General features: G+C 39.1%; 2 protein-coding genes across 5 annotated transcripts; both read left to right on the top strand.

Moving 5' to 3' along the window:
* Positions 1–185: 185 nt before the first annotated feature.
* On the top strand, positions 186–23,083 carry LOC126378856 (gastrula zinc finger protein XlCGF26.1-like). Of its 4 annotated transcripts, none has more exons than XM_050027326.1 (5): positions 186–430; positions 2,412–2,556; positions 3,117–3,194; positions 4,837–4,953; positions 21,408–23,083. In XM_050027326.1, exons 1-5 carry the CDS (start codon positions 293–295, stop codon positions 22,904–22,906), a joined length of 1,977 nt encoding a protein of 658 aa, XP_049883283.1. In that variant the 5' UTR covers positions 186–292; the 3' UTR covers positions 22,907–23,083. The 4 variants fall into 4 exon arrangements, with proteins under 4 accessions (XP_049883283.1, XP_049883285.1, XP_049883286.1 ...); XM_050027328.1 differs by lacking the exon at positions 21,408–23,083 and adding an exon at positions 20,093–21,373; XM_050027329.1 differs by lacking the exon at positions 21,408–23,083 and adding an exon at positions 18,514–19,850.
* Positions 21,431–25,949, top strand: LOC126378903 (zinc finger protein 354B-like). Its single transcript, XM_050027406.1, has 2 exons — positions 21,431–21,451; positions 23,090–25,949. The coding sequence occupies exon 2, from the start codon at positions 23,113–23,115 to the stop codon at positions 24,562–24,564; it is 1,452 nt and encodes a 483-aa protein (XP_049883363.1). The 5' UTR covers positions 21,431–21,451; positions 23,090–23,112; the 3' UTR covers positions 24,565–25,949.
* Positions 25,950–26,213: the final 264 nt, after the last annotated feature.

Raw genomic sequence — 26,213 nt, 5'->3', positions numbered from 1 at the left:
ATGTTTGTGAGTAAAATACGTATTATTTATTTATTTATTTACATACGTATTATGTATTATAGTATTTGAAATTTGGTCAATATATTTTCAATTCAAATTTCTTAAGTATATTTTCGTAGACTTGTATTTGTTAATAAAATTATGTGATCCAAGTTTAGTTTTTGAACGTACAGATCAGCCAGAAAATGGCCGATCACCGGTTACGGAGCGTCGCGTCCTAAATTCTTTCCTTGTTATTCATTATAATTTAGTGTATTTTAGTATTAATGTTAAAATAGTGTAAATAGCCGCCATGGAGTCGGCAATAAACAATGGAATGTGCCGATGTTGTGCCTCGGAGGGGACATTTAAAGATTTGAAATCAGCGTACCAATGGATGGGCGATGAAGAGGTTTATTCAGAGATGTTACGGGAATGTTTCGACATTACTGTGAGTATTAACTGTTATGTACCGTTTTCGTTCATTTTCTAGATTTTAAAATTAGATTTTTATTAAAAAAATGTTTTTATTGATTCATTTGATGATAGTTTTGGTTCGTGTTCATTGCGCAAGAAGTATGGACGCCATGTTCTTGTAACTCAACGACGCGCAATGGAGTCGTCTTTGTGTGACCGGTGGACCTCCATATTGTAATGCCGACTTGGTCGCACATAATAAACTATACTTATTTTCTCCTGGAAATCTTGCTTATAGGCCTCAAACAACGTTTTGGACATCATTTAGGGTGTTTCGATGTTTGATGACCCAAAAACAAAGTAGTTTGGCTAGGTTTTGAATGCTTACTATAGCTGTATACATACTTATATAGTTACAAGGACGAATTGATCGATACCTAGGTAGGTAGGTATCTATCTTATTCGCCATAGAAACTTGCGCGATTCTTCTCGTTTGACGCCTTTTGGCAGGGGCAGGCAAATTAAACTTATTAAGATCATCAACATAAATACTTAATTGCACAAACAGAAAAAACAAAACAATAGAGAAATAGAAACAGTAAAATAGGCGGTCTTACTGCTAAGTAGCAATCTCTTCCAGACAGGCATTATACCTATTATATCCTATAACCTAGTGCCTTTTAATTTCATATCCTAGTATTTTAAATGTAGCAAATTTCCTGTGATAACTAGTATAAGATAGGTTGGAGTGCACCAAATTAAAAAGCAGCTCTCGGGCTGTGTCCTGGGTACATCCTAACAAATGAATGTAATAAATCACATGATGGATGATGGGTACTCAACCTTTTGCCATGGCTGCCAGAAGACTGATGACCTCTACCATTTATAGTTGGTTGGTCTGCAAGATGGCTCCTTTTTTAGAAATTAACCCCTTTGACAAAGTTTTTTATTCCTTTATTGTCTTTGTATTTTTGATAATGACTTGGTCAGAATCAAATCAGAATCATTTATTCAACGGAATAATCATGGATAAACTTGTTGAAGGTCAATGTAACATTTTTGAATTTACGTCATTTCGCAAGGTGTTATGGCTGAGGAGGAGAAATGACAAGAAACTGCAACAGCAACACATCTATTCAAAACCAATGAGGGTATTAAAAGTTATTTAATAACTAGAAAAACACATTCAATACCAGACATTTTTATCATTTAGGTACATACACATACATAAACTCACGCCTATTTCCCACTGGGGTAAGCAGAGACTATAGAATTCTATTTGCTCATTTGATCATTTAGGTACCTAGTCATTAATCTTATAATAAGCTTTTTTACATAAAGTAAGCTTCATGTGAGCCATGGTCTTTTAGCTTCTTGAAACATATATTGGTCTTTTGTATGAGAACCGGTTTATTATTGGAAGGTCACCAGTAAAGGACCTCTTCTAATAAATAAATAGGTAATTAGGTATAAAAAACTATATCAAAGAGGTAGATTAAACCGTAATTTACTTTTTTATTATGTTACTTGCGGTTGAAGGGTTCCTTCATGGGCGAGTCCGACTCGCACTTGACCGCTTTTTTTTTAATCCTATATCTGATTGACAAAATGTTGGATAGATGTAATATCTCTCTGAGACAAAGGAGAGCCATTCAGATATAAGGCCGGCGATTGTATTAATAACTAGAAAGTTTTTTCTACAATGTCATTGCGGGTATACGTTAATTTTATTTCCCTTATTTCTTACTAGCGACCCGCCCCGGCTTCGCTCGGGTGCAATGAAAATGAAATTACGACATCACATTAAAAACCTCAAAAATAACAATTTCTACACTATTTTTGGATGTTATTATACATATAAACCTTCCTCTTGAATCGCTCTATCTATTTAAAAAACCGCATCAAAATCCGTTGCGTAGTTTTAAAGATTTAAGCGTACATAGGGATATAGGGACAGAAAAAGCGACTTTGTTTTATACTATGTAGTGATAACTAACCAAAATTTTCCCGTGCAGCTGTTCACGAACATAGAAGGCGAGGTGGAGGGCGGCATCTGTGAAGTATGCGTCACACAGCTCCGGAACGCTTCCAACTTCAAGAAGCAAGTTCTGCAGACTGAGGAGCAGTTCAAACTACGGTTACAGGACAAGCTGTTTAAAAGTAAGCACACTTACAGACGTAATATGAATACACATGTTTCCCGTTGGGGTATGCAATGCAATCCCGAACTCGGCGGATCTAAAGAAAACTTAATTCTTTAGTTAGCAATATTGAAGAATAACAGTGCTACTACAAAACACAAACTAAAAATAAACAAGGTTTGAAATAGTATTTCGCGCCACGAAAGAAGTCTGCGGATTTTAATGAAACTAACTTGACAAGTCATAATAATTCTATGCAGGATCTGCGACGGTAGCGCCGCGGCCTTCGGGACTTCTTTCGTATACGGATTATATTTTAAATATAGTTTTGTAGTAACACTGTAACACAACTATGTAAAATAGTTTGTGCGGCACGCCAATAGATGGCGTTAGTAGTCTATTAGAACACGGTATCGACATTGTTGTTAGATTCTAATAAGAAGAATACACAAATGTGTCGTACTCAGAACCCAGCTTGCCTACCTCTAGGTGATTATCACAGGACCTCCCATATTATCCTGTATACCACCTATGTAAAACTATGAGTTGCATTAAATTATTGATTCTGGTTGTGTGCAGATGACATCGTCAAAGTGGAGGCGCAACCGGACTCGGACAACGACTCTGACAACGACCACGCCTCTGAGGACTACTCAGGTACAGGTTGTAAGGTTAATTACCAACCCCATCAACCCTGGTGTCAGGGTAATTATTTAGCCGCCAAAGGCCCCTGACATGGCTCATGTAACTACTGCTTAAGTACATCAGCAAGTAGTAACCGGCACCAACGGCTTAACATGCCTTCCGAAGCACGGATCATCTTACTTTTTGGACAATCAGGTGATCAGCCTGTAATGTCCTAACCAAACTAGGGATCACAAAATGACCGATATTTCGACCATCATCCCGTAATCATGGCACTTGCAACAGTGTCGAAATATCGGGAGTCTCATATCCCTGATTTAAACGCGGTAAGAACCTGTTATTATGTGTTTTAATTATGGTATAACCGCGTAAACCTAAAACAATGGATAATGCGACAATATTGACTATTATGTAACTCTTCTTCTTCTTATCGTGTAGATTGTGAGGTCGAATACCAGCCATATCAACCCTGGTATCAGGGTTATGATTGAGCCGCCAAAAGTCCCTGACATGGCTCATGTAACGATTACTCACTTAAATCAGTAAATGGTAACCGGGACCAACGGCTTAACGTGCGTGCCTTCCGAAGAATCATCTTACTAAAATGTGACTGAAATCTGTCACGCAATAAGTTCACCTTCAACTTTTTTCCTCTTTATGGCTGCATCGTTCAGAAACGATGATTCTGCTAACGTCAGGGTTCTAAAGAAATTAAACATTAAAATAGATTTTTGATCACTTAAAATAATCGGTAAATAGTCCATTGGTGTAGATGAAACTTTAACCAATGTGTGCTGCCCATACTCACTTATGGCGCCGAAACATGGCCGCTCACGAAAGAGCACATTTATAAAATTAGAGTGACACAACGGGCTATGGAGCGCGCCATGTTAGGCATCTGGTAGACCGTATACCAAATGTCGAAATTCGGCACTAAAGTCGAAGATGTAGGTATACGAATCGCTAGGCTTAAGTGGAGATGGACAGGACACTTGGCAAGACAGGAAGACAACAGGTGGGCTAAGGCTGTCACTGAATGGTGGCCAAGGGGTGGTATGCGATATCGAGGCAGACCACCAGCCCGGTGGTCGGATGACATTGTGAGGTATGCCGGAAAGCAATGGATGAGACTTGCACAGGAACGGAAGGGATGGCTTGGGATGGTGTCACTAACACACATACGTACTTGTAATGGCTACCTGTACGTACTTGTACGGGGTGTAAGTGACGTAACAAAAACTAAGGGGGATGATTCAGATTCCACCGAGATTGAAATTCCACTTGATATCAACTCAGAATCATGGTCTGAATCATCCCTCAAAGTTTTCGTTACGACGTCACAAACACCTTGTATGTTGCGTCATCTTTCAAAACTACATAGCCATTCATTCTTACAGAGTACGAAGTACCAATTAAGTTGGTGTTGACAAACTAGTCTAGTCTAATATGCATTGCATACATTGCAATCCTACTTGAAACAGGACTATTACATACATACATAAATAGCCTGTATACGTCTCACTGCTGGGCACAGGCCTCCCCTCAATCAACCGGAGGGGGTATGGAGCATACTCCACCACGCTGCTCCACTGCGGGTTGGTGGAGGAACAGGACCATTATCCAAACAAAACTACATAATGATCCTTCCTTACAGAGTACGAAGTGCCAATTAAGTTGGAGTCTGACGAACCTAAGCCGAAGAAGCGGGGGGCCAAAGCGTCCACCTCCCGTGCCAAGCGCACCAAGACTGACGACGGAGAGACCTCGAAACGTAAGTGGATAGTTTTGTTATCTAGTGGCATTGGCTGTGCGTTCACGTCGGACTGTAGGGAGGAGGAGGAATTTTAAGAGTTAGGAAATTTGTAGGAACTCTAGGAGCTAGGTATTTAGCAAAGTTGAGGAATTTGAGGAGTTAGGAATTTTGTAGGAACTCTAGGAGCTAGGAATTTAAGGAGTTAGGGAAATTAAGGAGTTTGGAATTTTGTACGAACTTTAGGAGCTAGATATTTAGCAAAGTTGAGGAATTTGAGGAGTTAGGAAATTTGTAGGAACTTTAGGAGCTAGGTATTTAGCAAAGTTGAGGAATTTGAGGAGTTAAGAAATTTGTAGGAACTTTAGGAGCCTAGGTATTTAGCAAACTTGAGGAATTTGAGGAGTTAGGAAATTTGTAGGAACTCTAGGAGCTAGGTATTTAGCAAAGTTGAGGAATTTGAGGAATTAGGAATTTTGTAGGAACTTTAGGAGCTAGGTATTTAGCAAAGTTGAGGAATTTCGAAATGTAGGAATTTGAAGAATAAGGATTTTGTAGGAAATCAAGCTAGGAATTTAGTGAAGTTGAGGACGTTGATAATATAGAAATTTTATTAACTAAATAAATTATTTTGGTTGATCGTGGCTTTGTAGGGAACGTAATTAAGGAGACTAAATTGTAAGATACGATTTTTAACGGCAAAGTTGCGGCAATTCCAAATTATTCTATACAGAAGTGACGTGAATATTGAATTAAACTGGAAATTGAAAAGCCGCGACTAAAAAATGTAGTGTAATAATCTTTCGTATTCAAATAGGAAACCAGAATAAAACAACGGAACAGGGGGTCAAAATGGCCACATTGAAGCAGTCATCTAAGAAAGCAGTATTGCAATTGACATTTGCGCATATGTATAAAAGTAAGTGCGGAATGCAAACAAATGTCAAATTGCAATATTGCTTCCTTAGAAGAATTACTTCGATGTGGCCATTTTAACCCCCCATGTATATAATATTTTATATTCAGAGATATTACAATACCAAATGTGTAGGTTTTATTAAAATTCGTCACGATTGCTTCCTCCACTACCGTCAAAATCTTCCTATAATATGTTAACCTGTTTGCCTTTTAAATTTTAACACGTTGACAGTCCAATGACCCATATATGGGTCATGACGGACTAGCTCCCTACGTCCCTGACCCATACATGGGTCACTAAGAAACAACCAGTACGGCTAACATGCGTAACGCGATAAAATCTTGTCACGGTCAATTTATCGATTCTGACGATATAATTATGTCGTTTCGTCGATTGGTGCTAATATGTAAACCCGAATAAGTCATGTCGTTGTGTCAAAATACGAACAAAATCACGTGCCACGCATGTTAGGATAAAAACAAACTTATCGATTTCGTTTTCGTAGGTTAACCCTGCAGATACGGTCACGAGCATTAATATGTATACACTTTGGTACCATGTCACATTAACTTTTTCGACAAATTGAACTGTAAGTCTCACTAATTGTCAAATATGTTAGTGCGACAGAGTCCTAAAGTGGGTACATTCTATTGCTCATGACTGTACGCGCTAAGGGCGGGCGCTCCACTTGGGTCCCGGGTAACTTAGCAAAGAAAAGAAAGGAAAACATGAAACAGTAGGACCAGGGCCCTGTGCTGGGAGGTTTTCTAGCCACGTCTTTCCCTCAGCGTTACAGATTCCGATGTGGTAGTAGTTTTACAGCTAGTTACATAATGGTGCTAATTCCTGTAAATACCATCTAATTTTATTTTAAGTTATATCTGTCATTTTCTTATCCGCCAAAAAGGAAAGGGACGGGTAATCGACAAGCATAAAAATTATGGAACACACGTCGATTTTAAGCACAAATCTAAACCAACCATCTAAAAATTTTACATCCGTCAATAACCCGACACAGTTAAGTAGACAGCACGTCAAACGGATTGCATACCAGCGACGTACCTTTTGATTCGGCCGGGTTATTCATTTATTTACTCATTCTTCCTAAAATTAAGAGCTGTGAATCATCCATCCCTTTCCTTTTCGACGGATATGAAAATGACGGATATAACTTAAAATAAAATTAGGCGGTGTCTGCAGGAATCGGGGCCATAATGCAATTAAATTTTTTTTGACGTTCAAAAAGCGCCAACTTTGTAAGCCAATTTTGAAAAATAAATATTTTTGAATTTAGAATTTGAATTTGAAGATTGAAGTAATATGCGGGACTTACAAGGTCAAAACAATTTTCTATGGGGACAGTCAACGTGTTGATACATCAAACCAGGTAGCCGACGTTTTCCCACGTGGGCGTACAGCCAATGTTTCACTGTGAAAGACGCCGGAAAAGCTGCTTTACAACAACTATTTTTTCATCATCACCAGCCCATTAACGTCCCCACTGCTGGGGCACGGGCCTTCCCTATGGATGGATAGGGAGATCGGGCCTTAAACCACCACGCGGGCCCAGTGCGGATTGGTGGTTATTAACGACTGCTAATGCAGCCGCGACCAACGGCTTAACGTGCCTTCCGAAGCACGGAGGAGCTCGAGATGAAAACTTTTTTTTGTGGTCACCCATCCTATGACCGGCCTTTGCGAAAGTTGCTTAACTTCAACAATCGCAGACCGAGCGCGTTTACCGCTGCGCCATCGAGCTCCTCAATTATAAAAGAAAGATTAAAAGAAATATCAACTATTTTTTTATACGTGATCTATTGTAGTTTTGGCTCAAAAGGAGATATCTCGGGCCATGTAGTTCCGGACTTTTGGAAGGCCTGCGTGGCGCCGAAGCCAACACGTAGGGGCCCCTTAAAACAGTTGAATCTAAATGTGGTGTGACACCAACTAGCGATTATCCCTGTATACACTATTAGAGTACACCCAAAGACAGTCCCCGGTTCGTGTAGGACTATTGCAGATTATGGGAACAAAGGGAACTGGGCTATTGGATTGGGGGTTAGTGGACCGGATACTGGGACTATGAGGGACTATGGCGCCATTATTATTATTAAATGAGTTTGATGACTAGACTTACACATACACACATACATAAACTCACGCCCGTAATCCCTAATGGGGTGGGCAGAGCCACAAGTAATCAAAGACAACTTGCAGCCACTGTTGGTACGATGTCGTAAGCTGGATATGATGAACCTTATGGTGGTGAGGGGTGGTGGTGGTGATGACTAGACTTATATTTCAAAAAAAAATATATTTATTTTATAGATGATATAGCAAGCTTTTCCGACGCCTTTCATATATTTTTAGTAGCTATAGTTGTTAGTTTTAAGCAATGGTGTTGCAAAGTTACCAGTGTATAATGTACCAAGGTGGATTCGGAAATGTCATACCACTTAGGGTACTTTTAAGGACCACGTCGTCGGGACTCTTAAGGGAGCTGTTTAAATAAATAAATATACCGACGGTCGCAAGTCAATATATTTATGAAAACATTGGTGCTAATTCCTGTAAATACCATCTAATTTTATTTTAAGTTATATCCGTCATTTTCTTATCCGTCGAAAAGGAAAGGGACGGGTAATCGACAAGCATAAAATTTATGGAACATTCAATTTTAAGCACAAATCTAAACCAACCGTCTAAAAATTTTACATCCGTCAATAACCCGACACAGTTAAGTAGACAGCACGTCAAACGGAATGCATACCAGCGACGTACCTTTTGATTCGCCCGGGTTATTCATTCATTTACTCATTCTTCCTAAAATTAAGAGCTGTGAATCATCCGTCCCTTTCCTTTTCGACGGATACGAAAATGACGGATATAACCTAAAATAAAATTAGGCGGTGTCTGCAGGAATCGGGGCCATTATGTATGTACGTAAAAATGTATCTCCCCTTCCGAGAAACTGTTAAAGGCATACATTCAATACGAGGAATAAAAATAAAATTGCTATTCAAAATTCTAGATTAAGTAAATTAAATTCATCTTTTTTGGGGTTATGTTATACGTTTTTACAATAAAATACCAGATAATATTTTGAATTTGTCAGAAAAAAAATTTAAAGCTAATGTGAAGTTAACTTTATCTAAAACAGCTTATTATAAGATTAATGATTACATACATACCTACATAACATAAAAAGCCTATATACGTCCCACTGTTGGACACAGGGCTCCCCTCAATCAACCTAAACCTAAATGATAAAAATGTCTGGTATTAAATATATTCCTCTAGTTATTAAATAACTTGTAATGTATACCCTCATTGATTTAAAAGATGTGTTGCTATTGCAGTTTCTTGTCATTTTTTCTCCTCAGCCTTAACACATTGTGAAGTGACGTAAATTCAAAAAATGTTACATTAACCTTCAACAAGTTCATCCATCTTAATTACGTTGAATAAATGATTCCGATTTCTGATTTTTACGTTGTCCTTTAGGGTGCTCTTAAGGACCACAAATGGTCCACGACCACAGGTTCAGAACCACTAGTCAAGATAAACTACATACTGGTGATTCTGCTGATTCCAGTAAATCTAGTTTTTTTTTTTTACAAAAACACTTTTACATGTAACTTAACCTATTTACAAATACTGGACTAGTGCTCGTCCAATTATAGGCAAACACAATTTTAAGTTATACCTGTCATTTTCTTATCCGCTGAAAAGTAAAAAGTAAAGTATTCATGTCGATTACCCGTCCCTTTCCTTTTCGGCGGGTAAGAAAATGACAGATATAACTTAAAATAAAATTAGAAGGTATTTACAGGAATTAGCACCATTATATTATTATATTTACATTATTTACTTAGTTTAGTCATGTGCAAAATCATGTACCATCATTGGAACCCTATCGTACTAAAATACTTGACATTTAGTGAGATTTACAATTCAATTTGTCAAAGAAGGTAATGTGACATGGTAGTGAAGTGTAAGGGTACATTTTAGGCACAGAAAATCATTTAATTAAAGGGCGTAGATGGTTTCTGTAGCAACTTGGTTTTTTATGTACTTAATTATGGAAAACTATACTTTCCAATCGCACGGTAACTTTGCAACATCACTTTTTGCATGTACTTACAAATTTTTATATGCTTATAATGTTTTTATCTGAAACTTTTCACTTGATTTTTGACTCTATGAAGCGAGGCGTTGCCTCCGTTCCGTTTTTTATTAAACCTATGTTCACAATTGAACTTATATACCTACCTAAGTTTCTTTATTTAAAACAGGCAACTTTGCCCATAAAATGGCCTTAGAGCTGTATTTTTGAGTCGCACGGCCTTCAAGTCATGTTCGAAAATGTATACCCATTTCACGTAGCAAATGAGACACTTGTCATTTGCAAGATGAGAAAGGTATATGTTTTCGCACGCGAGGTGAAGGCGAGCGATTAAAACGAAGCCCCTGATTCCTGCAGACACCTAATTTTATTCTAAGTTATACCCATTTCCTTATCCGTCGAAAAAGAAAGGGACGGATGATTGACAACCGCTAAGTAACCGCATTCATTGTAATGAATGAATAACCCGGGCGAATCAAATAGGCAATGTGTTGGAATGCAACCCATTTTTTTATGCTCCTCTACCGTGTGGGTTGTGAGGTGAATTACTAACCTCATCAACCCTGGTGTCAGGGTTACTATTGAGCCGCCAAAGACCCCTGACATGACTCATACTTATAACGACTACGTACTTACATCAGTAAGTAGTAACCGGGACCAACGGCTTAACGTGCCTTCCGAAGCACAGATCGTCTTATTTTCGTACAATCAGGTTTCGCCTGTTATGTCCTAACCAAACTAGGGATCACAGAGTAATTTTTGTGATATGTCCCCACCGGGATTCGAACCCAGGACCTCCGGATTGTGAGCCCAACGCTCAACCACAATGCGTTTGATCACGATCCAGCCTGGTCTTAGCGGCGTTGTGGTCTATTAATAAAGCACGCAAACTCAAATAGTCTTAACTTAATTCTGTCTGGTTATTGGCCAATGTAAAATTTTAAGAGGGTTGTTTAATGTTTATGTTTGCCTAAAAATTTCGCGTGTTCTGTAAATGTTATGCGTATCGATCCGTCCCTTTCCTTTTCGGCGGATAAGAAGATGACAGGTATAATTTAAAGTAAAATTAGGAGGTGTCTGCAGGAATCGGGGCCAATATATAACTTAACCTAATTATAATACATAACATAAACCTAAACACCTGGCTCTTCTTGTGCTTATTCGGTGGTGCACATCGGTGGCATACCACGGAAGTGACGATTAGGAAATGCAATCCCGATCTCGCGAGATCTCGTCTAATTTTACGGGATCAATCCCGAAGCACAATATGACGAGATCCCGGAGATTGACGGGATTGGGCGAATCTCCTTGAGTTATACTTTTTCTTTTGAATGTGCTGATTTCCAGAGAAAACTTAATAATTTAATAATATTGAAGAATATAGGATTTTGTTTCCATTCGAAAATATTTGGTAACCTGATTTTGCACCGCGCAAAAGATGGTGTGACGACCTCAATGCTTATCGCAAGGATTGGCCGGAGATCGCGCAAAGTCGAGAGGAGTGGAAAAATCAAGGGGAGGCCTTTGCCCAGCAGTGGGATCGTATAGGCTAAATAAGATAAGATAACCTGATTTATTTGGAATAACCTCATTATCACAAACAAGCAGTTTTCATCGTTTTCAGACACCCTAATTTTAAATTTTTTTTATGATATGAGATCCTGAAAATACCATGTCATGGGAGTCATGACCCATTCTGGGTGACAGCTTCCGTCATAGGTGGCTACTGCAATGTTATGTAATTCACTATGGAGATAGGGTGTCTACGAACTGATGACCAACCCCCAGCTCCTGTGTTCCAGGCAATATATGAACACAAACAGCTCAGAGAAGTGAAACAATGTAAATCGTATTGTTATGCATAAGGACGTTATTGAAGGAAGTTTATTATTTTTTAATTTACGTACCAATTTCGAAGTGTTCCTTAAGCGCCTTCTCGTATTTTTATAGCAAGCAAGGAATAATACTCGTGTATAAGTTTGCTCTAATGATTTTGTCAGGCGTTTAATTTTTATTATTGTTACAAAACTTGCAACACGTTACACAAAAAACGACAATTAAAAAGGGTTTAAAAACGCCACATCGAAGCAATTCATCTAATAAAGCAATACTTCGTGCTATTTGACATTTGTTTGCATTGCGCACTTACTTCCATATGCGCAAATGTCACATTGTAATGTTGTTTCTTCAGATGAATTGCTTCGATGTGGGCTTTCGTAATGCCTGTAGTGACTAAACAGTGCTTTAACACTAAGTGAGTGAAGTGAAAGTTATCTACATAATGATTTGAAGGTAAGTTATTTGTTCTATCATCAACTTAATTTTTAAAAGGGTCGACAATTTTCCATACATGCTATTGCTACCGGGCTATTCGACGGAATCAATTCACCGTGTAATGTCCCTTTATTAATAACAATTACACAAATGGTGCTTCTTCTTCTTATCGTGTGGGTCGTGAGGTGGAATACCAGCCTCATCAACTTTGGTGTCAGGGTTATGATTCAGCCGCCAAAGGCCCCTGACGTAATAGTAATCGGGACCAACGGCTTAACGTGATCTTACATACATACATAAACTCACGCCTATTTCCCACCGGGGTAAACAGAGACTATAGTGTTTTTTTTTTCTTTTCCATTTGAACGTGATCTTACTTTCGGACAATCAGGTGATCAGCCTGTAATGTCCTAAACAAACTAGGGATCACAAAGTGATTTTTGTGATAAATGGTGCTTATAAAATAAAATAATTTTATTGCCAGTAACAGTTTACATTTTTCTTTAAAAACTAATTAAGTGTATTATGAATGCGGGCAAAAGGAAACATCTCAGCTTGTGCTGTGCTGGAGCCATGTCATGACACCATCCATCCAGCACTGGTTTTCAATCATTTCCTCAAAATGTTTTACAAAATGTCCTTATTGCACATTTGCGACCAAGGGACATTTCAAACACAGATACCCTCCGGGGCAAGAAATATGGAGTTCCATTTGCTTCGATACCGACGTACTTTTCCTGATTCCTCCGCATTTATCAAACTTGCATATTCCCTTTCTATTCATATACACGCACGCCGGTTCAGAGTAGATCGTACTAAACCTTTTCTAAGGCCATCCCCAATTTGGTCAATGTACGTTCGTCCTTATAAGTCTTCCTCTACCAGTTCTACCATCAACCTTCGTCTTATATACCGCTTTTGTAATCCTATTATCGGTGAATATTTGGACCCAGTCATCACGAAATCTCAGAAACTTCAAGTATTAGGGGTTCCTTTTAGGACGCAGGTGGTCGCTAAGTCGGGATTTTGCAAAATTTAAATTATTTTGGTATACATCTGATGAATGGTGTAGGGTCTTGAGTGTATGAAAAATATTTGCTTGTGCATCTTTTAGGTTTATATTTATAGTTGTTGTTAGTTTTAAGAGATGCTTTGTAAAAGTATTATTTTAAGTTGTACTTTAAGTTGAATAAAAACCAACAAAACTTATTTGTGTTTCTTTTACTTTCACCTTTTGACGGAAAACCTTACAAACGGCACTAAAACAAAAACCCATAACCCAAACCGCGTCAACGTAACGGAAACACGAGACGGCATGAACACGAGAAATGTATAAAGAAGAACTAATCATAACCAAATAACAAAAGGAAAATAGTTGATAGATGAGAAGAAATGAGGATGAAGAATAATTGAGATGATCGTTTCTTGTTATAGGAACGGACGGCGCCAAGCGCAGGAAAAAGAAAAAGGGTGACTGTAGCGCCACCCCCGAGCGGGTCGAACACAGGGTGAACGTAACCGCGATACTGCAGTACTCCAACGCGAGTCCCTTCCGGGACAAGACCGTGCGGGGCTTCTCCTGCCTCTACTGCGCCAAGCACTTCCAAAACATCGACGACCTCCGACTACACACCGCCCTGCGGTCCGAAAAGGACAAGATCAACTCCATGATCGACTACAAGCTCAGCTACAACCCCATCAAAGTCGACATCACTGACCTCCGCTGCACTATCTGCGACACCGACATGAAGGATCTCAACGAACTCAAAGACCACTTGGTCAGTTTCCACCATAAAACTATATACAAAAACATCAAAGACATCATCCTACCCTTCCGTCTGAAGGACGGTCAAAATTTCACGTGTGTCATATGTTCCGTCGAGCATATATCCTTTAAGAATCTCTACCATCACATGAGTAGTCATTATAGGAATTATTGCTGCAACATATGTGGGGCTGGGTACATAACCATTGCGGCTTTAAGGAAACACGGTAAGACGCATTACCAGGGACACTTCCCGTGCGATCACTGCGACAAATCGTACACATCGTTGACCAAGAAGCGGAACCACGAAAAGGGCGTCCACACAGCGGGGTGGCTGAGGAACAAATGCCCTCACTGCCCCGAAATCTTCGTCAGCTACTACGACAGGAGCGAGCACCTCGTCAAGGTCCACAACGAGAAGCCAATCATATACCCTTGCAACGCGTGCAACAAAACGTACAAGAAGAAGTTCGAGTTAAATCGGCATATAAAACACCATCATCTGCAACAAAAGAGCTACCTATGCGATAAGTGTAACGCGAAGTTCTTCTCCAAACGCGGGCTCTCGGACCATGTGATAAAACACATGGGCGGCGAAATGTGCTCTTGTGAAGTGTGCGGTAAGAACTTCAGCCGCTTGAGAACTCTCAAGGAACATATGAAAGTCCACGACGAGAACAAACGGTACCAATGCGAAATCTGCAAGAAGACGTTCATGCAGAAGTGCAGCCTCAAGAGCCATGTACGGCTGCACCAGGACGACCTGGAGATATTCAAGGAGTTTGATGACGTCAAACATCTGATAGACAATAGAGAGATGACCCTAACGCAAATAGCGCAGGAAAATAAAAAGAAAGAGCAGGCTGATAAAATGAAAGACATGTTTACATAGAATGCCGCATTTCAAACTCAATATTTCTGTCAGTTTTGAACTTACTTGGTTTTCTTATACCATGGTGTAGACAATAGTTAAGTGTCAATTCGGACCAGCAATATAAACCGTCGCGTGATTTTTCTGTATCAGGGGAATACTCACACAAGGGGTAACGGCCTCCGTGGTCCAGTGGTTTAAGCGTTGGGCTCACGATCCGGAGGTCCCGGGTTCAAATCCCGGTGGGGACACATCAGGAAAATCACTTTGTGTGATCCCTAGTTTGGTTAGGACATTACAGGCTGATCACCTCATGGTCCGAAAGTGGGTTGTGAGGTGGATTACCAACCTCATCAACACTGGTGTCAGGGTTACTATTGAGCCGCTAAAGGCCCCTGACATGGCTGATGTAACGACTACTAACTTACATCAGTAAGTAAAGGCTTAACGTGCCTTCCGAAGCACGGATCATCTTACTTTCGGACAATCAGGTGATCAGCCTGTAATGTCCTATAACCAAACTAGGGATCACAAAGTAATACCGTTACTATCGATTTTCATATCGTTTGCAACTTACATAAGGCCACTGTTCATAAATTTTACTTCATACCTGAAAACGTTCTGTGTCAATTCTTGTTTTTACCTTTAAACATTATCGATCAGTGTTGCTAATAATAAAAATGATGATTATTTTTTTAAATTTTGAATATAGAAGTTGTATTATAATGTTTTTAACAGACGATTGTTCAAAAGCCCTCAAAGATGGCACTTTTTAATGAATGCCGTCGCAATATAGAGAGTCCTCACGTATACAGATTAGTGATGTTCCGAATATCCGTATCCGCGGATATCCGAGATAAAAGAAAAATCCGTATCCGTGTCCGTTACTTTTCACGCGGATCTTTTACGGATCTTTTTCAGGTGATTAAGTAGAATTATTAAATAAAAAACTATAAAATTCCATTCAGATTGTTTTTATTTCCTAAAATCAAATATTTGGCACCTTTATATTGCAAACATTTAGATAGATAGATCTTTATAATGAAAGCAAGATAAAATATCACTTTTATAACAATGAAATAACTAAAACTTAATTTTTTTTATTTTTTTTAAGAAAATAAAGATCCGTATCCGTATCCGCGGATCTTTACACTAAATATCCGTATTCAGATCCGTATCCGCGGATATACATTTTTAACGATCCGGCACATCACTATACAGATATGATATCACCTTTATACAGTATTAGTGACATCGTAAAGAAAAAGGAGACTGGTCATTTCCGCCCCAGGCCCGGCGCGAAAGAAACTTATCTCATAATGTTCGTAAAATTAGGTAAAGTAAATCTAAAAAATCCGATTTGCTGAAATATTTCAAAATGCAAAAATTTCTTTATTCAGTAGGTAACATAGTTACACTTTGAATCGTCAATTTTTACATAACGAACGTCTCATCCGCCTAAAACTACTGCAGCTTCTAACGACCTGTATAGCCGGGGAAAAGAAGCTGCAAGAAAAACCTTTGGCGAACATACTGAACCTAATGTTCTTGTTAAGGCGCAATATTTTATTTCTTACATTTTTTGCCGGGCCTGGGTTAATTTTGTAAGGGCCGCGACCAGTCTCCTTTGACGGATGATGCAGACCATGATTCTGAGTTGATATCAAGAAATTTTCCGACAGGAAATTCCATAAAATATGGTCAGAATCCATCCCACAATCACGCATCAATCCCGCATTGGAGCAGCGTGGTGGAGTATGCTCCATACCTCCTCCGGTTGATTGAGGGGAGGCCTGTGCCCAGCAGGGGACGTATATAGGCTGTTTATGTTATGTTATGTATGGTCAGAATCATCCCCCTAAGTATTCGTTACGGTGTTACTAACATCCTGTATAGAACGGTGTGATATTACAATGTTTCACACGAAGATTTTACTTAAGCTCTCGACATTTTTAATGAATGCTATTGGAATAGAGAGTCCTACCGCATCCAGATATTACATATTGTCACCTTTACATACAAATTGTTTAAAATTGTTGATTGATTGAGAGGAAAATTATGTGCAAGTAGTTTTAGGCGAATTTTATGTTGATCTTAATCGTGAATTCACTATGAGTGCAAATAAAGTTGATTCATTATGTAATACTTATCTCTCTCTTTATTTAAGAGCTGCGCTCTTGTCGGTGGAATAATCGCCTTCATTACTCTATAGATAGGGCGTGTAGAACGGTGGTTGCCCCAATCGCCTTCCATTCCGCAGTACACCGACCAATTTCTCAATCGGTGATGTTCTAGCTAGAGCCCTACCAGAATCCATTTCTTCGGCCTCCAACCAGTACTGATACCGCTGCTGCCCGGCATCAGGGGTGCGCTTTTTTATACTTTTAACGTAGTCTTATAATGAACCATGTAAGCGTCTTTTTGCAAAAACACATTCGGCTGTGATTTTTGTTAACAAAACGTCGCAATAGACATTTTGTTTTGTTTTTCCCCGAAGGACAAGGCAAAGGGAACTATGCCTGTTGAGATCGCATACGTGAAAAATATCGAGAAAGCAAAAACATTGTAAGCTGATTTTATTATGAATGAAAAACTGACATTTAAAACAACAGAACAAGAAACATAGTGCCTATTTCGATAAAAACAAACTTAGTTTGGCAGTTTTAAACAAGACCCCGATACCGACCCCGCCGGTGTGGTCGACGATTTCCCAAATTCAGCGCTTATCGCTATCGTCCCACTAGGGTCGATTAATTCGTTCAAATATTTTTCCTCTCAGACGACGCCCTGAGCCGAGGTTCGCGCCCAACTGGGCACCCTCAGGCCTGTTGTCTTAAACGTTGTATAGGGTTAGAGCCTTCAGCGCTCCCCATTTGTCCGGCCAAGTAGTTAATGCCATCTGCGGCAAATCTACAATAAGTCACGTCAAAAAAAGGCAGTTTTAAAACTAGCTCTATCTCTTACTTGTACTTGTCGAAGTGAAGGATGACACTATTTTTAGAGTTTTCACACTAAAATGTTTTTGTCCTCCAGAATTAGCACCGTCGAGTCTATGAATATAATGAAATGACATTTTGAAAGGAAATCACATTTTGTAACCATAGATATCTCTATTATTTGTTTTGCATCGAATAATATAGTAAAGCGTAGGTACACCCTATCCACTGCCAAGTTGTGCCCTCTTAGCTTCCGACCAATTCATCACTTTGTAATTAAATAAATAGATGTGTGAAATAAAATACTATATCATTTGAATTTCGTTGTTTGAATTACGTTGAACCCCAAATTTTAATTCCCCAAATAATTTATCACATAACATCACACAAACTCAGATCTATTTTGCATTTTATTCTTTAAGTACAAAATAAATATTAAAAGGTTTAAAGTCAGGTGTAACATGAAACAATCCAAATTGTTTGTGTTTTTTTTTTTATCAGAGATTTATAAACCAATTCGCGAACGAAATAAATGCTCGCACGCATGCTCTACAGATATTTTACACGTATAACATGTTTCCGTGAAATCCACGAAAAGGAAGTGTAACCTAACCACATTTACGTTGCTTGAACTTGTTTGGTGCTTAACAATAACTGAACGGCCTGTCAAAGATTGTTTTTCTTTTATAGGCGAAACGGGAGCACCGAAAAGACAAAAACGGATAAAGGAGGAACCCGACGCACAAAAAGTAAATAAGTTAGTTTACCGCGAAAAACATCTGCCAGAGATGAAGAAGCAGTGGCACAACCTGACTACCTTGCTCAAGTATTCGAACGCAACACCTTTCAAGGACAGGAACGATGCCGGATACATTTGTGCTTACTGCTTCAAAACGTACCCCGATCCAGACGTGCTCAGGAGACACACAAACAATGACCACGTCAAAGAAAAGCCTACGTACAAGGCGGGGTCGGGCATAGCCAGTTTTGTCGCGTTCCTAGACATAGTAGATTTAAGGTGCAGCATCTGCAACGCTCCAAGGGAGTGTCTCAAAAGTATGATGGAGCATCTAGGCCAAGCTCATGATAAGAAGTTTTACTTAGGCCTCACTGATTACTTCCAGCCGTTCAAACTTACCAATGAACAGCAGATCAACTGCTGCCTCTGCAATGAGGTTTTCCACAACATGAAGCTACTTATGCAGCACATGAACATTCATTATAGGAATTTCATATGCACGATATGTGGAGCTGGATTCGTGAACAGCTTTCGATTGAACCGACACGAGACGACGCATGGAAAGAAAAAGTCGAGTTTCCCATGCAGACATTGCGGACTAGTGTTCACGGCTGAGTCTAAGAAGAAGGCACATGTCAACACCGAGCATAAAGGTATAGCTGGCGACAGCGTTTGTCAGATATGCAAAGCAAGATTCAAGAATTATTACCAAAAGACTAGACATATGTCACAAGTGCATAACGTCGAAGGAATCAAGTGTGATATGTGTGAAAAACGGTTTAATTTGAAGTCGAATTTGGTGTTGCATATGCGAAGTGTCCATCTTAAGGAACGGCCTTACGAATGTTCTGTTTGCTCAATGGGCTTCTTCATCAAACGCCACATGTTGGGGCATTATATGGCGACGCACACTAACGAGAGAAAGTTCAAATGTGAGGTGTGCGGCAAAGCGTACGCCACGCAAAACTCTAAGCGGAAACACATGAAGAAAAATCATGGCATTTCCAAAAATTCAATGATGATGCAGAGTGTTCCTAAGTGAAAATGTTAGCATTAAACTAACTAGTTAGCAATTTTTAAGCATAAAAATGCGTCAAAAGTTGTTTGACTAGACGCACTTTAAACAGATGCACTTTGCTGGCAAAGTATTTTAAGTATTCGACAAAAACGCTACTGCGATAGTGATATTTGGTCTCACTTTACTCAATTTTTTTCAATTATTTATTCTTATATAATACGTGTGGTGTATATCGTGATGTATATTGATATATTATAACTTATTCAATGACGTTTTGTTTTGATTTCTTTCCTAACCTTTAGTTTTAGAATGCAAAGCAGTCAAAAATTAAATGTATAGGTTTCGGGAATCGGAAAAAAGATTAATAGGATAAATATTTTAAAATTATGGATTCGGTTGTCTCCTGGCGTGGTAAACAACAACTTGAACATAAAATGAGTTTTAGTTCATTATCGAAAGGAAGGTGGAAAACCGAAGAGGAGAGATACCAATAATAAACGTTTTATTTCTAGGTGAACCGAGGAGATATAGGCCGAAGAAAGTGTCTAAAGCGGCATTAAGAAGAATAAGGAGCGCCGCAATGAAAACTGTACGAGAACAAAAGAACAACCTCCTCAAAATTATGCTACACTCCAACGCCAACCCCATAAAGGGCACAGACCTCTTAGAAGGAATTCAATGTCTATTCTGTCCCGAAACGATCAAATCGTCCCCGCTATTGAAAGAACATTTCGTGGAAAAGCACAGAGACGAAGAATTCCTCACTTCCAAAATGAAAATATTCTCCAAAAACGTGTGGAAACTCGATATTACTAATCTACGGTGTGATATATGTGCTACTGCGATTGATACAATACCAGAAATGCTGATTCATTTTAAAAGCGTACACGGGATGGAAGTTACCACAGGGCTGAAGGACATCTTCCTGCCTTTTAGGTTTGACACGGACGAGTTGCGCTGCGCAATTTGTACAATGGACTACCCTGTATTTAAACTGCTACGCGAGCATATGAACGTACATTTTAGGAATTATATCTGCGATGAATGCGACGCTGGATATGTTACTCACGAGTTGCTGTATCGGCATAAACTGCGGCATATAGTCAAGGAGACATCTTGCAGTTACTGCAAGAAAACTTTTACGAGCAAAGACCGAGCGCACCGCCACGTACAACTTGTTCATTGGAAAATAAAGAAATATAAGTGCAACTATTGTACTGAGCGCTTTGAAGAGTTCAACTCTAAGTTGCGTCACATGAAGAAAGCTCACAATAAGAATTTGGAACTCTCCTGTCCTGTTTGTGACAGGACTTTTATAACACCTCAGGCGGTCCGCCTGCATCTTAATCGCTACCATATGATGATGGGCAAGACACATCTTTGCGCTGAATGTGGAACATCGTTCTACACCAGAGCTTTGCTGAAGAACCACGAGCGAAAACATAGTGGCTTAAAGAACTTCACATGCGATGAATGTCCGAAATCGTTTGTCTCGAAACAAGCCCTAAAAGCGCATTTAAAATGTCACGGAGGCACTATTCTGTGTTTGTTTTGTTCAAAGACGTTTCCCAACGACATAGTGTTAAGAGTTCATGTCGAAACAATCCACGCTAATCTTTTCGATATCTGAATGTTACGATTCATAATTTCTTTTAACTGTTATGAAATTTTTTCTTAATCGTGAATATAGAAACTTACCCGTGTTGATTTGACACTACTCTCGATGATCAAACTAGGGCTTTTCACTCGACTTATAATTTAATTAAATATATCTACTTACGACTATCATAACAAAATTCCTATATAATTCTTAACTTTTGTTTGTAGGTAACGTCAGAGAAACGGCTAAAATGATAAAGATAGAACCGCATGTAAGAAGAACGATCCCCATCAAGCCGCTGAGCGCCGGTGACTTGTTGAAGTTAAAGGGAACATTGAAAATAGAAAAGAAAGATAACACATCAGAGAAAAAACTGTACTCGGTAAACACAGTAGGGTCCACGACAATCAGAAAGACAGTAGGTTCCACTACGATTAGGAAGATCCAAACGAGTCAAAAACTACGCTTCGCCGAAGGTGCAAAATACGTACCGCCTCGCACTAGTAACCCAATTAAAACATTGCCAAGGTTGAAAAAAACTCTATATGTAGAAGATATTGGAAGGCTTGCTCGAAAGCAACTTTTAGATGTAAAGAAAAACTACATTCCCATAAAAGTACCACCGAAAACAACGGAAAAGACGGAAGCTAATTCAGCGGAAAAAAATAAGCATTTACACAATTTAAAGACGGTCCTTGACTTCTCCAACATAACACCGCTAAGTGTGCTGCCAGGCGACGAATACGAATGCTGTTTTTGCAACAGCAAATATGTCGACCCGGCCTATTTAAAAGGGCACATTTTGGAAAACCACAGGCAAATTTATAACACGTTCATGCACAACGTCCCCTTAAAAGAATATGTAGTGAAGGTTGACACAACAGGCCTAGAATGTAGAATTTGCTCTGAAAAAATGGAAGAACTAGAACTGTTTATGACACATTTACAATCTCACGGAAAACAAATCCATACTGATATCAAAAATTTGATCATACCGTTCAAGTTCGTTGATAGGATGATCCATTGCGTGTACTGTTCGCAAACGTTTGTTCACTTCAAGGTGATCATGAATCATGTACGAGAACACTTCCGATATTTCACATGTGAAGATTGCAACGTTAGTTTTATAACCGCCAAACAATATAAGGGCCACATAAACAGGCATGCTGATGGCGAATACAAGTGCACGATTTGCTCAAGAACATTTACATCACGAGTCAAAAAGGTGAACCACGAATATAATGTCCATAAAAGGCAGAATAAAAGAAGCAAATGTACATATTGCGATGAAAAGTTTTGTTCTTACGGACAAAAGGTTACGCATATGATGAAAGTACACGACTTCAAGCCTGTTGAACAGAAATGTCAGGCGTGTGACAAAAGCTTTCTGAAGCGCAAGGATTTGGTGCACCATACGAAGAAATTCCATTTAATGGACCGACCCCACGAGTGTGACGTGTGCGAAAATAAATATTTTAGCAAGTCTGAATTGAACAAACATATGTTGTCGCATACGGGAGTTCGCGAATACCAATGCGCCGTATGTCTAAAGAGTTACGTAAGGAAGGCTACTTTGCGCGAGCACATGAGAATACATGAAAACGACAGACGGTTCAAATGTGAAGCTTGTGGTCAGGCGTTCATACAAAAATGTAGTTGGAAGAGTCACATGAAGAGCCGACACGGAGAGATTATGCTAGAAGATAAAGCTTATACTTGCAATTGATTCTTCTTGATGACAATATAATACTGTAAAACTATTTTATCTAAAAATTCCGAAATATCCCAAGTTCTAAATAAGGGTTTCTCTAAACTAAAATAAGTAAAAAAGTCACGTTTATCGTACATAAGTACCTAACGACGTCTATCATAACAAAATTCCTTTATAATTCTTTACTTTTGTTTGTAGGTACCGTCAGAGAAACGGCTAAAATGATAAAGATAGAACCGCATGTAAGTAGAACGATCCCCATCAAGCCGCTGAGCGCCGGTGACTTGTTGAAGTTAAAGGGAACATTGAAAATAGAAAAGAAAGATAACACATCAGAGAAAAAACTGTACTCGGTAAACACAGTAGGGTCGACGACAATCAGAAAGACAGTAGGTTCCACTACGATTAGAAAGATCCGAACCAACGAAAAATTATGCTTTGCAGAAGGTGCTAAATGCGTACCACCTCGCACTAGCAACTCAATTCAAATATTACCAAAGTTGAAAAAAACCATGCTCGTAGAAGATATTGTAAGGCTTGCTAGAAAACAGTCTTTAGAAGTAAAGAATTCCTACATTCCCATAAAATTATTATCAAAAGCAACGGAGAGGACAGGATCAAATTTCGCAGAAAAACTGAAGCATCTACAAAATTTAAGGGCGGTCCTAGATTTTTCCAACATAACACCGGTAAAAGTGTTGCCAGGCGACGAATACGAGTGCTGTTTTTGTACCAGCAAATATGTCGATCCTGCTGACTTAAAAGCACATACTTTGGAAAGTCACAGGCATAATTATAAGACCTTCATGCACAATGTTCCATTAAGAGAATATATAGTAAAGGTAGACATAACAGGTCTGGAATGTGGTATTTGTTCTGAAACTTTCGAAGAATTGGAGCTATTTGTGGCACATTTAGAATCGCATGGGAAGCAAATCCATACTGATATTAAAAATTTGATCATACCGTTCAAATTTGCTGACAGGATGATCCATTGCGTGTACTGTTCGCAAACGTTTGTTCACTTCAAGGTGATAATGGAACATGTACGAGAGCACTTCCGATATTTCACATGCGAAGTTTGTAACGTAAACTTTATAACCGAGAAACAGTACAAGGCCCACGCTAGTAGGCATTCAGATGGCGAATACAAATGCAGCATTTGTGAAAAAACTTTTGATTCGCGAGCCAAAAAGTTGACACATGAACATATCGCGCACAAAACTGGGACCAAACGGAGCAAATGTAATTATTGCGACGCAAGATTTTGTTCTTACGGACAGAAGATCACGCATATGATGAAAGAACACGACTTCAGGCCTGTTGAACAGAAATGCAACGCGTGTGATAAAACCTTCCTGAAACGTAGGGATTTATGGAACCATACTAAGAAATTCCATTTAATGGATCGACCCCACGAGTGCGACGTCTGCGGAAAGAATTATTTCAGCAATTACGAATTGAAGAAACATATGGTGACGCACACGGGAATTCGCGCGTACCAATGCGCCATATGTCTAAAGAGTTACGGTAGAAAGTTTACTTTGCGGGAACACATGAGAATCCATGAGAACGATAGACGGTTCAAGTGCGAGGCTTGTGGTCAGGCGTTTGTACAAAAATGTAGTTGGAAGAGTCACATGAAGAGCCGACACGGAGAGATTGTCCAGTGAGATAAAGCTAATCGCAGTGATTAAAATCATTTTAAAATATTTATAGGGTTTCCCTAACATCTATTCTGTCCTCTCTCTCCCTCTCCTTGGCATTTATAATTCCCATCTGATGGTGGGGTCTGCCTTCTTCGTACTTCTCTTCCACTTCGCTCTATCAGGCGTGTCGCTCTCGGAGACATTGCACAGGCACAGGTCATTCTGTCCATTTGTAAAAAAAAAATATCACGTTTATTCTAATCCTCTTGAAAAAGTTATACTAAAATTACATAACTGGCCAGCTAGTAATTGTGTAGCGAATCCTAGAATATGCAGGATAGCTTCAATTGACCCTTTCGCAAAACGTCCCTTTTGCAAAGACGAAGATGTTGCTTAAAAGTTTTGACTACTTGACGTCTTTATCATTTATAACCTAAGGCTGAGATTTCCAGACACAAAAGTGAAACGTTGTGGTTTGGATTTTAAAAGGACATTCGGTTCTACGACTTTAAGGAGTAATTTTGCTAAAATGGCCTCTTGTGGCTAGGGGACATTTTGCGACAAAAGGATATTTCGATTCTCTAAATAGAGAGATTATATGCCAGTTATATTTTATTGTCCATACTCCCGATTCGTGAGCAGTGGTAGTCCAGTTGCTAGAACGCTAGCCTCGCTCTTTGAGGTCGCAGGTTCGAATCACAGGCCTAAACCATTGATTGTCGAATTTGTTTGCGAGTTCATATTTGGATCATAAATGATTATCACGTGCTCAGCGGTGGAGGAAAACATCGCGAGGAAACCCACATTCCCGAGAAATGCATTTTCGAAGGTATGTGACCTAACCTGTATTGGGCTGGTTTTGCCTTCGCGGGTTGGAAGGTCAGGTTGTAAAAAAGCGGACCTGTCAAATCTTGTGAACAACGGGATAATGCTAGGGACATGATGATGATATTTTATTGTACATATTGTCGATCTTATAGTGTTATGTATAATTAGTTCTCTTTTTAGAAATGTGATTTCTTAATTGTTCACGTTTGTTTGTAGTTAAATTTGAGTCTAGACGTTCTCGGTGCTTCCACCTATTTCTACCAAAGTATTTCTCCCAGGGCAAATAGATTTCCATTCGTATCTACTACATTATCAGAACATCCTATTTAGTTATGTACCATCATATCGACAATCAACTGCAATACTACATTGACATTATAAAGCATGTTGTATTAGAGCAATAGAAATGAATGGAAATCTATTTCCCCTGGGAGAAATACTTTGGTAGAAATAGGTGGAAGCACCGGACGTTCTACATCTTTGTGTATCTCGAATTGATTGGCGTGAGATTGTTCTCGTTAGATATTTATATATGTATTAGTTAAATTGTAAAACTCATAAATAAAAGTTATTATGTGAAACTCTGGTTTTTTCTTTATCTACCGTGTAAGTCGTTATTCACTGGGTACCTCAGGGCGGGCATAGAAGTCGAGGAAGACCGCGTAAAATATGGTATGACGACCTCAATGCTTATCGGAAGGATTGGCCGGAGATCGCGCAAAGTCGAGAGGAGTGGAAAAATCAAGGGGAGGCCTTTGCCCAGCAGTGGGATCGTATAGGCTAAATAAGATAAGAAGTAAACAATAACCGTGGCTATATTGTAAGCTGCTTACCTTACGTTTTAA

This window comes from Pectinophora gossypiella, chromosome 27 (assembly GCF_024362695.1).
Source record: "Pectinophora gossypiella chromosome 27, ilPecGoss1.1, whole genome shotgun sequence".
In the NCBI taxonomy this organism is placed as follows: Eukaryota; Metazoa; Arthropoda; class Insecta; order Lepidoptera; family Gelechiidae; genus Pectinophora; species Pectinophora gossypiella.
Note: the sequence above shows the minus strand (reverse complement) of the source record. Positions and strands in the feature narration are given on the sequence as shown.